We start from the raw sequence: 13496 nt of genomic DNA on the forward strand, positions 1-13496 counted from the left end.
TTTGGTTATTTTGGGAAGAGTTTTTTGTTACTTACCATTGTGTTTAGTGAGCCAGCGACTTCCCCTGGCATTCCTTTAATTTTTTCCACGTTGAGTGTTCTGCCGTCATTTATTGTTTTTCTCCCCGTTTATTCCCCGTGCTCCGTTTGAAGGTGGCTTTTTGGTTTTGGCAGAATTCTTAGTCCGTTTGGTTTTTGTGGCTACGCTTTTGGGTTCTACTGTCCTAAAACCCTCGCTGCGAATTCGTGTTCGATTTTCACTGTGTAACAGAACCTGCGTGAATTGTAGCCTCAGTTTCCTGTTCTTAGCTGAAAGGAGTGGCACCTGGTGAGGTCAAGTTTCGACATGTTGTGCGTTCAGAGATGCTCTTCTGCATGCCTTGGTTGTAACGACTGTTGCTGTTCCATCAGCTCGACCCAGCCTTGCCGTTCTCCTGACTTCTGGCATCAACAAGGCATTTGTGTCCACAGAACTGCCACTCACTGGATATTTTCTCTTTTTTGAACCATTCTCTGTAAATCCTAGAGATGGTTGTGCTTGAAAATCCCAGTAAATCAACAGTATCTGAAACATTCAGACCAGCCCGTTTGCCACGTTCAACAACCATGCCACATTCAAAGTTACTTAAATCACCTTTCTTCCCCATTCTGATGCTTGGTTTAAACTGTAGCAGATTGTCTTGGCCATGTGTACATGCCTAAATGCATTGAGTTGTTGCCATGTGATTGGCTGATTCGACATTTGCGTTAATGAACAGTTGGACACGTGTACATAATAAAGTGGCCGGTGAGTGTAAGGCTAACCTTGCATTTAAAATGCAGGCTGTGTGGGCTTCACCTCAAAGAGCAAAATAGCATTGCTAGAGAAGAACCACTGGACTACTAAGCCCCACTGCTATTGAAACCAATCCAAGTATTAGTAGCGGTCTAGGGCCATGGATGTCAGAAGACCTCCTCACAGACACTGGGTTTGTGAAAAGGACATTAGTTGAAACTGCTGTGATGTGCCATGTTCTACGGACTAATGCACAGTAGATCAGTGTCGAAACATCTGTGAAATCTACATGAAAATGTAAAAAAGTATTTCTCACTAATAAGGGTGATGGAGTAGAAACCGACCTCAAATGTTCACTGTATTTATTATCTAACGTGGTAAATTAACACTTTTGCTCCATTTTGTGTCTGTCTGCATGGGAATTAGTTTAAAAGAAGACAAAACACATCATAGTAGCCGTTTGTAGTTTGTTTTAAAAAAGACAAAAACCTTAATTTTTTAGCACATTACTAAATCTTTGACTCTACCTGTGCTCAGAGGGTAGGTGGTGCCCTCCAGTGGGAGTATGAACTCATGACAGAGAAACTGCATGGCTTTATAGAACATTTATTTATCAGTTCACACTGGTGTGCTGTCCGTTAAAATATAAGAGATCCATAAATAATAAAGATAATAAAGACACTAATGTTGTGTCTGAGATTGCTATATAATAGACGGGGTATAAAAGTGAAATGAGCCGATGGTTTGGGTTATGCTGCCATAGCTGTCATTAGTCAGCTGTGCTTTCTGATATATCTGGCAACCTTTCTCAGTTTTTCTGGCTTTTCTCCGCTCTGACTCACAGCTTAGGAATTCTTACTGTGACAATGCACCAAACCAAGTTCAGGTGTTTGACAGGGAAAAAGAAAGAAAAATATTGACCACTGACATTTGCAAAAGTAAAGAATAATAAAGGAAATGTAGGCATATTTTTCCCAAATATTCAAAATATTATTAAATATATTCAACATCTATCTCTGACTTATATGTTCAGTATATTTAACAATATATCAAACTATTTAAAAAAACATATTTGAGTGAGTTTCCTTGCACATGGTCTGGAGAACTACTGTTGTAGGGTATTGTACACATCTCTTGCATGCCTCAGACATACGTCTCCTTTCCCAGCTCTGTGTCATACACCTGGTCATCTCAGGTGTAACCGCGGGCTGAAACTCCTCTGATTTTCAGTTTCCAGGCTGTCCTGCACTGTTTCTCAGTCACTTTTGCATGTGTGGTGGGGCGATGCAGATCTGATTGGGCTTGGATGAATTCCTCCACCTCTGTGTCCGTCTTCAGCTGAAACCCTCCGTGTTCTCTGAAGGGATCCAGGGGGTTGTGGGCTTTCATGGGCTTAATGTCTGACGTCTCCATGTCTACTCGCCGGCCCGGGGGCTTTCCGGCACTCCTCCTGAACTCGGGGCGAGCAAGCCGAACGTCTACCTCCCCTACGGTGGTGAGAGCTCCAACCCTCCGCGCCCTGCTGACACTCTGCTGCCGTTCGGGATAAGAAGGCTGCTCGTAGATGCCCCGTCCCGAACGGGGCTGGACCAGCATCGGGGATGGGATGCTGGAGCGGATCTGCCCCGAGTGTAGGGAATCCCGGAGGTGCAGGTTCACCGTGTGGGTTCTGAGTGGCGTGTAGATTTTAACCATACCTTTGAAAGAGGACTGTGACAGCCCTGGGGCTGAATGAGGCCGTTTTGGAGTCTTGCAGGGTAGAGGAGGGGAGGGGTGGAGGGGGTGAGGGGGTGGAGGATGGGACCCTCCGGATTGCTGCTGTTTGTTTGGGTCAGGCGGAAGGGGCCCCCAGGCATCCCGAACCCCAGCATTGAGCTTCATGTTGGAGGAGGCCAGGTCACAGCTGTGTGGTTGCTGGCTGGGACTGCCAACCTTTAAGAGCACCTGGGCAGGGGTCACGGGGTGATGGAGGCCTCTCTTTCTCACACGCTCTCCAACTGCTCTCTCACTCAAGGTCATCACACACTTTGAGGTCACAGGAGGATTTTCTGTGAAATACAGTGCAGGTGCAAAAATCCATCTCCATGGTGTTTTGTTTCACGCAGCATGATTTCATTAGCAAAATGCTAAAAGTGACATAATTTATTGTTTGTAGTGTCAGCATTTATATGATTATTTGCTTTAAAGTCAAGCTATCTGGTTTGGAAGCTGCACATAAGCAAGTCTATCTGAGATTACTAGATGCAGTTTAAGGCAAGGGTGTCACTGCTCACCAGACAGGCTTTGAGTGTTAGATGTTATTTGGGGTGAAGTGGAACAGGAAGTGACTCGCACCTCCTTTATCATATTGATAATGCGTTCTCTCAACTATATTCCAGTCTGATATATCCAGGAGTTAAACATAGAACAGTCTGATAGATGCAGGAGTTAGGCTGGTACCCACCGCGTGCATGCCATTGCATGCTGGGAGCTGAGCTGCTCCGGGCGTGGTGGGAGGGAGCCATCCTTGCCCCTCTTGCTTGCCTGGCTCCTGGAGCTGCAGGACACATGCTGGCAGTGTGGAGCAGCTTGCAGAGGGGCGGGTCTTGGGGTGGAGTGAGGACGCCTGCACCACCCAGCGTCCTCTCTGCCTTCGCTGTGTAGTCCCAGCACTCCTGAGCAAACTGCAGCAGCAGAACACGACTGCTGCTGTTCACCAGGATGCTGAGACGCAGATAGACAGAAGCAGGGGAGAGAGAGACATGGAGGGGAAGAGAGAGACATGGAGAACAGAGCGACAGGGAGGGGGTGAGAGAGACGGAGAACAGAGACAGGGAGCGGTGAGAGAGACAGAGGGGGAGAGACAGGGAGGGCAGAGAGACAGTATATAACGGAGATGGCAAGTTCATACTAGAAATTGGAAGCCTCTGTGTGTGTGTGTGTGTGTGTGTGTGTGTGTGTGTGTGTGTGTGTGTGTGTGTGTGTGTGTGATCTTTTGTGTTTGTGTATGTATGGGTGGCATACTTGTTCCTCAAGGCTAACTAACTTGTTATGATGTGCATGTAGGGAGAGAACAGTACTCTGATGGGTGCTAATCTTGATGACTCTAAGGCAGTCCCCACTGAGGAAGTTAAAGATACGGATCTTTCCGTCTGCACACCCGGTGATGACTCGCAGGAAGAGGAAAGACAGTGTGGACACTTCCCTACAGAAATACAAATGAGCCTTAAAAAAGAGACAGACAGACAGACAGGCAGACAGGCAGACAGGCAGACAGGCAGACAGACTCATAATGGTGCTAATCATCAGAGTGAACCAGAACATTTCTTTTCCTGCCATGTTAGCAGTGAAAAGTTTTTACTATTAAAAAAACTGCTTTGGCTACACAGACCTTGGGTGTGGGAAGTTCATCAGGCTCTTTTTAAAGGCACTGTTAGTACTCCAGGCTAGAACCTGTCCATCAGATCCCCCAGACAACACGTGCCACTGGTCAAAGAAAAGGCACCTCACGCAACCATGGTGACCATCCATGACCTAGAGATGTTCACGCCCACACATAGAAGAGAAGCAGTTACAGCTGCTGGAAATGGCTGTGAAAAATATGTATGTATATATAATCGTAATCAGGTGTTCTAATCACTTCCATGGCCACAGGTGTATAAAATTAAGCACCTAGGCATGCAGACATGCCTAAACATTTGTGCAAGAATGGGTCGCTCTCAGGAGCTCAGTGAATTCCACCATGGAACTGATAGGATACACTTCCAGTCGTGAAATTTCCTGGCTCCTAAATATTCCACATTAAACTGTCATCTGTATTATAAGAACATTGAAGTGTTTGGGAACGACAGCAACTCAGTGGTAGGCCACGTAAACTGATGGAGTGGGGTCAGCGGATGCTGAAGCGCATAGTGTGAAGAGGTCGCCAATTTTCTGCAGTCAATCACTACAGTCATCCAAACTTCATGTGAGCTTCAGATTAGCTCAAGAACAGTGCACAGAGAGCTTCATGGAATGGGTTTCCATGGTCGACCAGCTGCATCTAAACCATACATCACCAAGTATAATGCAGTCGGATGCAGTGGTGTAAAGCACGCCACCACTGGACTCTAGAGCAGTGGAGGTGTCTCTGGAGTGACGAATCGTGCTTCTCCATCTGGCAATTTGATGGACGTGTCTGGGTTTGGTGGTTGCCAGGAGAATGGTACTTGTCTGACTGCATTGTGCCAAGTGTAAAGTTTGTTGGAGGGGGATTATGGTGTGGGGTTGTTTTTCAGGAACTGGGCTTGGCCACTTAGTTCCAGTGAAAGTAACTTTGAATGCTTCAGCATACCAAGACATTTTGGACAATTGCATGCTATCAACTTTGTGGGAAGAGTTTGGAGCTGGCCCCTTCTTCTTCCAACATGACTGTGCACCAGTGCACAAAACAACGTTTATAAAAACATGGATGGCAGAGTCTGGTGTGGATGAACTTGACTGGCCTGCACAGAGTCCTGACCTCAACCTGATAGAACACCTTTGGGATTAATTAGAGCAGAGACAGAGAGCCAGGCCTTCTCGTCCAAGAATTCCTTCTGGAATAATGGCCAAAAATCCCCATAAACACACTTCTAAACCTTGTGGACAGCCTTCCCAGTAGAGTTGAAGCTGTTCTAGCTGCAAAGGGTGTCCTATGTGAGTCAAGGAAGGCGAGTCTATACTTTTGGCAATATAGTGTATATATACATTCTCAAATTGGATTGTACATATGCTAAATGATATATAACTTAAATGCTCAGATGTTAGATATTTATGTAATGTATAGCAAGGAACTTATTTAAAAATGACTAGCCAGCATTACTGTTACCTACAGGGCAACACTCAAGAGAATTGATATTGGTCACCCTTATAAGTCCAGAACTGCACTGTTGCATGGGAGGAGTCAGAACTCTCTTCCTCCTGCTTCAGCTGGGCTTTGTGTTCACACCTTTAGCAATGTCGCCACCTCTGTGTCCCACATCTTGACCAGGCCCCCTTCACAGCCGCTGAACACCACTGGTGTGTGGATCTTCACACACTGCACAGGCTTACGGTGACCGAACTTCAGTCTCGTCAAGCAATGGCCACTCAGAAGACTCCACACTGACACATCACACCACAGCACATCACAGCGTGACAGGAAGAAACCACTGCACAAAGTGCACAAACTTTACAATATTCCCAACTTGAGTGGGTTTCCCATGCTCATTAAAGCACAGGGATTATTACTTTGAACAAACTTACAATGCTTACAGACAAATGTTTTTAGCAACCATGACTCAGATTAAGAAATATTGAATGTGAGCTCAGAACTGTTACCTTTGACCTTGCAGTCTCTGGCCCCGGAGACAAGAATGTGTCCGTGCAGATCCAGACAGTTAATGGTGCCTGTGTGTCCAGTCAACAGCAGGGTACATGTGCCTGTATTTAGGTTCCAGCACCTTCCAAAGAGGTCAAGACCATTTCTTAGTTTGTGAAGCTGCTCATATGTTTAAAGAAAACACATGTAGCCCTTACGTTTATGCCTGATGTGCAAAAGTGGTACGATTTGCAAAGTATTAACAAACCAGCCAATCAGCAAGGCCTTTTCTCAGAGTTAACCTAAGACAGCACTTCACCATGTTATTCGGTTGGATATGAATCTGAAGTATACTGCATCTAGTTTATTGTATATAGCACAGGCTAATTTAGTAGGGAAGTAACCACAGCTGACTGATTAGGCTGTATGACACATCTGTGTGTCTCTGTCTGTGTTTTCTCTGTCACGTCTGGCGTGTCTCAGTCTGTGTGGCTGCAGTGCTCAGACCTGATGGTGAGATCGTAGCTGGCACTGATGACCAGAGACCTCTCCTCGCAGACCAGCACCGCCCGCACGCTGCCCACATGGCCCTGCAACCGTGACGGCACCTCCTTCAGCAGCGGGATGTCTAGCAAATGCACCATGCGATCCCTGGAACCCAGCGCCACCACGCGGCCTCCACTGTAGTGGGCCACCCTGCTGGGGTCCTCCCTGCCAGGATGGAGCAGGAGGCAGACTAAAACACTACAGACTATACCATTTCACTGGAGAGCAGCTGATCCAGGGTCAGATGTGTTGAAACAATTGTAAGCACGGTTTAAAAGGTGAAAACTGATCCCAGATCAGAACACTTTCTGCACTCTAGGAGCCAGGCCTAACTCCTAAAACAAAAATATGTTTGTTTTAGTGAGCACAATGTTAATAATCTTTAAAGAGTTAAGTCTCTTTACAAGGTGAATTAGTACTGTTCAAATTAAACCTGTGATTACTCTTTTCATGTGTCATTAATAGGATTTGTTTAAAATGACATGACTATCATTAAACTCTGTAATGAAATGGACCTTGAAGTCTGAAGTACCTGTCCAGAAGTACCAGGATGTTAAACACGCCACAGTACACATTACGCTCCTCCATTTCCACTGCCTTGGTTTTAACATCCATATAGACTGACTCAAAGCCCCTGGAATCCTGGGAAAATATACAGGATGCTTTGAGAAGGTCAAACAGCACCAACACAGCTTCCCTCTTTCACTCTGGCTAGTAATCCACACCCCTACAAATCTGTGGTTTATCTGATATACTGTAGTCATTTATGTGAAAATAACAAGACTTCATTAATTATGTTAATTACCTTCTTATATTTACAAAAAAGCTGGGTGGGGTGAATGTACTTGTCATCTTCTCTGAAGGGCACTAGGACCTCACGGATCTTGGCATAGGCGGGGTTTGCTCCCGAGCAGGAGCTACCCTATGAGACAACACAGACTATCAGACAGACCTAAAGAGTCACCTAAAGAGACAGATAGATAATGCAGGGTTCTTGCAGGTTTCAGTGAGTTAAATTTAAGACTTTTTTAAGACCTTTTAAGACCATTCTCAGTGAAATTTAAGACCAACACAACATATTACCACAACAATCCAATGATCCCAGAAACTCTTAAAACATTTTATTTTGATTAATTTAGTGACAGGATTACATTAATTCAGTATTAAAACAGATAATCAAAATAGTAACATTCTCAACCCAAGCAACCTTACCAACACAACACTAGTATATCTACATACAACCTCACCCTACATATCTCTGAGTTCTTCCTTTTCAGTACCAATCTCAGCATTTGACTTGGAAAGAAGCCATCTTGGATCCAGCCTTGCCCTCAGCTTCTTCTGCAAGAGAATCTGCCACTCTAGCAAGACAGGTGGACACGTCTTCCAAGCTTTTCTTCTTTTTCTTAAGGTCCTCTAAAGACTGCTCAGTCAGCTCTCTTTTCTGGCTCTGGGATTCCTTTTCTTTCCTGATACATTCCTGATCCAGAAAGAGTCAGTATTTTGACCGTGCTGCACCCACAGATGCTAAGAGTTCCTTGGTGAGGGGAACCTGTGACCCCTCCATGCATTGTGACAGTCACATATGAGTCTGTGTGTGCCAGTTGTGTCCTCTTGCATGTTTTCTGCCTCCACCTCCTTGTTGGAAAATAAGAAATAAAAAGATAGACGTACACCATCAAATTAAATAATAATCATACACACATTATACATTTAACAACATGTAGACTCAGCCTATCTTCAAGTATGTCTAAGGCATGGTTTGACCAAAATCCTCACACCCTGCAGCTGATAAAATTTATTAAATGTTACATTTTGGTTAAATTACTGAAATAAATGAAATTATAAAATTAACTAATTAAATAAAGGCTCAGAATTTTCTTTCCCCAGGCCATCTGTATCTTAACACAAAACTTTTTTAACCCCCTACCTTCTTTTCTATTTATTATCCCGATGAAACCAACTTACTTTGTCTAGCCATGCTGAATATGAATTTGAATGTTAACATTGAAAACGTTGGGACACACTACCTGTTTTTACCCTATGTATATATGCCCACTAAAAGGCAATACATCAGTACAATGTAAATAAAACCATGTGCAATCCATGAAACAGAGCATGGGACAGTGGAACATGTTTCAAAACATGACATAACCCATCTACAGGGCATAGTTGTTTTTTTTTTTTAATTTTACATGATTTAACACAGTAAATATATTTTTATTTCCTCTAGCTGGGATTTAGCATGCATTGAAACATTTCTCTAACTCAATGCCATGGACAGTACATGGTTCTGAGATGTTTTTGTATTGTAGCCCAATTGTATAAAATGGTTAACACATTGAAAAGAAGACTGTGGAGCATAAGTAAGGATCACTTACTTTGATAAGTTTTGGTAGATCCTGCGCTGTTTCATGGCCCATGAAATGAGAGCCCATGTACCTCGATTGCACATATCCATTGCTCCAGAACCGAACATGAAGATCCAGCCGTTTGGATTTTGTGGTTGAATTAAAGCTTTCATCGAACATTAAACACATACGGCCCGGTAAGAGCGTATCAACTCTCTCTTGATGAAGTCTGCCAAGCCAAATCTAGCTATATATGCGATTTGTTTAGTCCACACGAAAACTTTTTCGCGATATTCGAACCAGGGAACATTGCCGTCACTCTATCCTAATGTAGCCCGAATATCATTAGCCGAAGCACTAGTGATACTGCGGTGGAGTCCGGCGGGACCCGGCACTGACGATAGCGAAGACGGCGGGGATGAGGCACAAAATTGCGTGAAGGCTTTTCGTGACAAGGGCCGTTTCCTGCCTGCGGTTATTATGGGTTTTGTAGTTTAATTAATTAACACGTACCAACACCTGTAGCCCCGCACAAACACAGACAACACAGAACTGACTTCCGGACGTTTCGATTAAACTACACTTTTCTAAAATTAACTAAGGTAAAATTTTAAGACCTGACTAAATTAAATTTAAGACCTTGGATGAAAATTTGGCTGTTTTTTAAGTCTTTTAAGGCCTTAAATTTAAAGTTTTGAATTTCAGACATTTTAAGACTTTTTAAGACCCCGCGGGAACCCTGTAATGCTTGTATTTGCCTAATTATATTAACAAACACTAAATGTTTGATTTTTGTGTCAGTATGAAATCATGAAGGTAGCATTACCTGCATGACCATAGCCTGGTCTTCCACCATCTTCTTCACCCTGAGCTCAGTTAGGATCTCCTCTGTTAGGTACTGCCAGTGTGGGGACACCTGTCTACAGCTCTGCAGGCTGGACGTGTCCAACAGCCCTGGAGTGAGACCACACACCCACAGACAGAAAGGACTGAGTGCCAGCAGGGAACCTACGACACGACAAGAACCTCCAAAACCATCATCTTCTGGGTGATCATCTTCCTTTATACATACAACAGGGCACATTCATGTCAGTAGGAGTCTCTGGTCACTGCATGAAACATTAGTGATCATGTGTTCCCTTTCATGTGGTCATTAGACGGAGCATATTTTGATGTGTTGAATTAAGAAAATCAGTTCTGTTTTAGGTTGGTCTTTCTAGCTGCTATTGATGCAATAGGAAGAAGACTTATATAAGACATATTTATATAAACCTTTGCTAACACATGTTCATATATCTGCAATGAATAAAGGACCCTTCATCCTCAGGACATTATTCTAGTTCTCTATGGTTACTACTGTGATTACATAACAACCTTCCAAAAAATGGTAGTAGTAAATGTGCAATAAAATAACCTACTAAGCATGCATCTAATAAACATCTGTTCTAAAACCTTTGGGCTCAAAGAACACAGTCTCCTCTCTGTTTGTGGAGGCCAGGGTTTGGGCTCTGGGGCTGAGCTGTCTGTCTGACACATGTCTATTGTTGGTGTGTTTGTCTCACATATGTCAGTATGTTAAATTGATTACATAATTTAGGTAGCTGTTTTGTGAGCTTGTGTAACATTAAAGTGATTCAGTGCTAGATCATGTGAATCTTGTGAATCACTAATTAAGATGATTCAGTGCTAGCTCACGGTTGGAACACATGTTCAGGGACAGACCTGAGAACCCTGTCTATATCAACACAGGTGCATGATGGGGGACAGGGCCACAGGGCATATCAAGTACCATTTGAGTCAGTACAGGGAGTGAAACCGGATGTTGTGCTCACATTACATTCAATTCATTTATTTCAGTATCTATTCTGAATTATTCTGTACCTATATTGAAACTAATGTGAAAGATGTGTGGTGATGAAAATGAATAATGAGAATGTGTACCCATGACCGGGTCTGTAGAGTGTAAGGGATTAAGAGTTTTATCTTCACCATGTAAAATAATATTTCAGTTCTCACCTAAAATCCTCTTAGCAATATCGACGGGAAGTCCTCGCATGAAGTCTCGATGAAGGCTCACCCCAGACATGGACGTAGAGGACCTTGGTACCACCATGACAGCAGGATCCTCGGAGTCCACAACGCTGCTACTCTTCCTCTGGTTCCTGACGGCCACCTTGTCCAGCTCAGTCCAGCCGTCTTTCTTTGCTGTGAAAACAAACAGAGAAATAAAAATGTGGGAGTTGAATGGCAACACACTGCAGCATACTCCATTCAAAATACTGCATTCACAGGTGTGGGTAGAAAATACTCCATTCAAAATACTGCATTCACAGGTGTGGGTAGAAAATACTCCATTCAAAATACTGCATTCACAGCTTTGGGTAGAAAATACTCCATTCAAAATACTGCATTCACAGGTGTGGGTAGAAAATACTCCATTCAAAATACTGCATTCACAGGTGTGGGTAGAAAATACTCCATTCAAAATACTGCATTCACAGGTGTGGGTAGAAAATACTCCATTCAAAATACTGCATTCACAGGTGTGGGTAGAAAATGTGTGATGTTCATCTTTGTCATGTGAGGTCAGATCTGTATCCTCATTGAACAGACACTTAGTGTTCAAAATGCACTGTGATCTTGGATTTTCTGAGTAAAACTGACAAGATTTCAGAGGGCCCAGCTCCAGATCATCGCCAGTATGGAAGGAGTGATTTGATCCAATGACAGAGCTGCTTTCTTCCTTAGGACACGCTGAAGCAGTGAACACATTGCATTACTGAATAACTAACAACATATCTACAGATATGTTTGTGTAGGACACTTTTTATACAAAGTTAACTCCATCGCTTGAACGTAGTAGGCTACGCAGAACTACTTTGCATCTGAGATTGCCCCTTTGTTCCCTTTACCTGTATTGAACTTTAGCAGCTCCAGTTTCTCTCCAGCGATGAGCACGCGAACTAGATTCCCCAACATATGCAGGAGTTCGGGGTCACACAGGCACAAGATTCCCATTAAATATTTCGACTTGGTCCAGGTCGGGCTGTTAGTAAACCATTCCCAGGTGTCCGTCTCGCTCATTCTGAGTAGATCTGGATGGAGTATCTTATCCGACCTCCAGATCTTCACGTCCCTAGGGGTGTACGCTTTCACGCGCGTCCTGGCATACGTGAAATCTTTCCCCAGCGTGACCTGCAAAACGTGTAGGATATTTTCCAGAATCTCAACACTCTTACAGCGAACTAGTATCCCGGTAATGAACCTCCGTTTTGATGTTTGGTCAGCTCTTAGGAGCCATTCTGTTGAGTCGTTCAACTTGGTGGTGAAGAGACATGACTGGCAGTCGTCGCACATGTTGAACTCTCTGTTGTCTTTCTTACAGCTAAACCGCGCCGTACTGTCAACGCTCCACTCGCTCATCTCGCTGCTCAGATGATGCATCTCTATATTACGGTTGAGCAATGTCAGATATCAGTCGTGTAGTAAATATTTAGTATTTATTCGCAAACTATGACTAAGACTGTCCGTGTGTTTAAATATTTTACAGTACTTCCTCATTGAGTTGCCAAGCGACAACAGACGCAGCGCACTTGAATTAACCGGTTAGTTAGATTTCATCTGCGCTTTTGGTTAAGGTGTACAATGGGCCAAAGTGTACAAGGTCTGTAAGGGGACTGCGTGGTAAAATACTTCAGTAGAGGTGATTTTGAAACGCCAAAACAATTGTGCGCCGCCCGGGAATCGAACCCGGGTCGCAAGAATGGGAATCTTGCATGATACCACTACACCAGCGGCGCTGTTAGAAAGCTGATATTAGAGACCTGCTACTAGAGGGTCTTATGATGCCAGCTAAACTAACTAGTTACAAAATATTTGCATAGTACAAAAAGGCTACATAGCTTTTTTTTGTCAAGATAACATTTTGATGTTAAATTTAAGATAAGTACTAACAACTTAACATTAACAGTTAACATGTATGTGTGATGTAGCTATCTACAAGAGTTAATTAGTTAATTAGCTAACTAGCTACCTAGGTAACCTTGTTTCTGTCTGACAGAGCTAGTTAGGGGGATGGCAGAATTATATATCTAGTCAGCTAGCAAGCGGCGCTGTAAAAATGTTTCAAGTGCAGTTACATGATTGGCCACACAGTGTCGCTACACGTAAAGCAAACGAGAGTGGGGAGCAGTGTAAGTAGCTAGCGGAAAGGACGAGAGTGGTATTATAACATGTATATGTCGTTAAAACGCTGTCGGAAGAAGGGTTGGGTTGGGCAAAACACTCCTGTGTTTCTGTTTCTCTTTTCCGTATTTGACACTCTGCAGAAATAAAATATATATGTCCTTCTTTTTCTAGTTATTTCTGTCTTTAATACACCAACAGACAACCATAAAGTAGTATAATCTTGGTTATGTTGTGAAAAAATATCAGTCTGAAATATTCACGAGAAAAAAATGTCTTAACTCTGGGTGGTTTCTAGCAGTACACAACACATGTAGCTATTCCAAACATTCATCCAATGT

The 13496-nt window shown here is 43.4% G+C and overlaps 1 protein-coding gene and 1 non-coding gene across 2 annotated transcripts; both read right to left on the reverse strand.

The window, feature by feature from the left end:
- Positions 1-1290: 1290 nt before the first annotated feature.
- On the reverse strand, positions 1291-12504 carry fbxw10 (F-box and WD repeat domain containing 10). The gene is made up of 12 exons (XM_076999363.1): positions 11883-12504; positions 10987-11175; positions 9797-9924; positions 7425-7541; positions 7152-7261; positions 6581-6784; positions 6094-6215; positions 5723-5877; positions 4145-4287; positions 3800-3958; positions 3218-3477; positions 1291-2822 (listed from the first exon to the last, which is right to left on the reverse strand). Exons 1-12 carry the CDS (start codon positions 12412-12414, stop codon positions 1966-1968), a joined length of 2976 nt encoding a protein of 991 aa, XP_076855478.1. The 5' UTR covers positions 12415-12504; the 3' UTR covers positions 1291-1965.
- Positions 12505-12699: 195 nt separating this feature from the next.
- trnag-ccc (transfer RNA glycine (anticodon CCC)) lies at positions 12700-12770 on the reverse strand. The gene has a single exon. It is a non-coding gene; the product is annotated as a tRNA-Gly (tRNA).
- Between the last annotated feature and the right edge of the window lie 726 nt (positions 12771-13496).

This window comes from Brachyhypopomus gauderio, chromosome 3 (assembly GCF_052324685.1).
Source record: "Brachyhypopomus gauderio isolate BG-103 chromosome 3, BGAUD_0.2, whole genome shotgun sequence".
In the NCBI taxonomy this organism is placed as follows: Eukaryota; Metazoa; Chordata; class Actinopteri; order Gymnotiformes; family Hypopomidae; genus Brachyhypopomus; species Brachyhypopomus gauderio.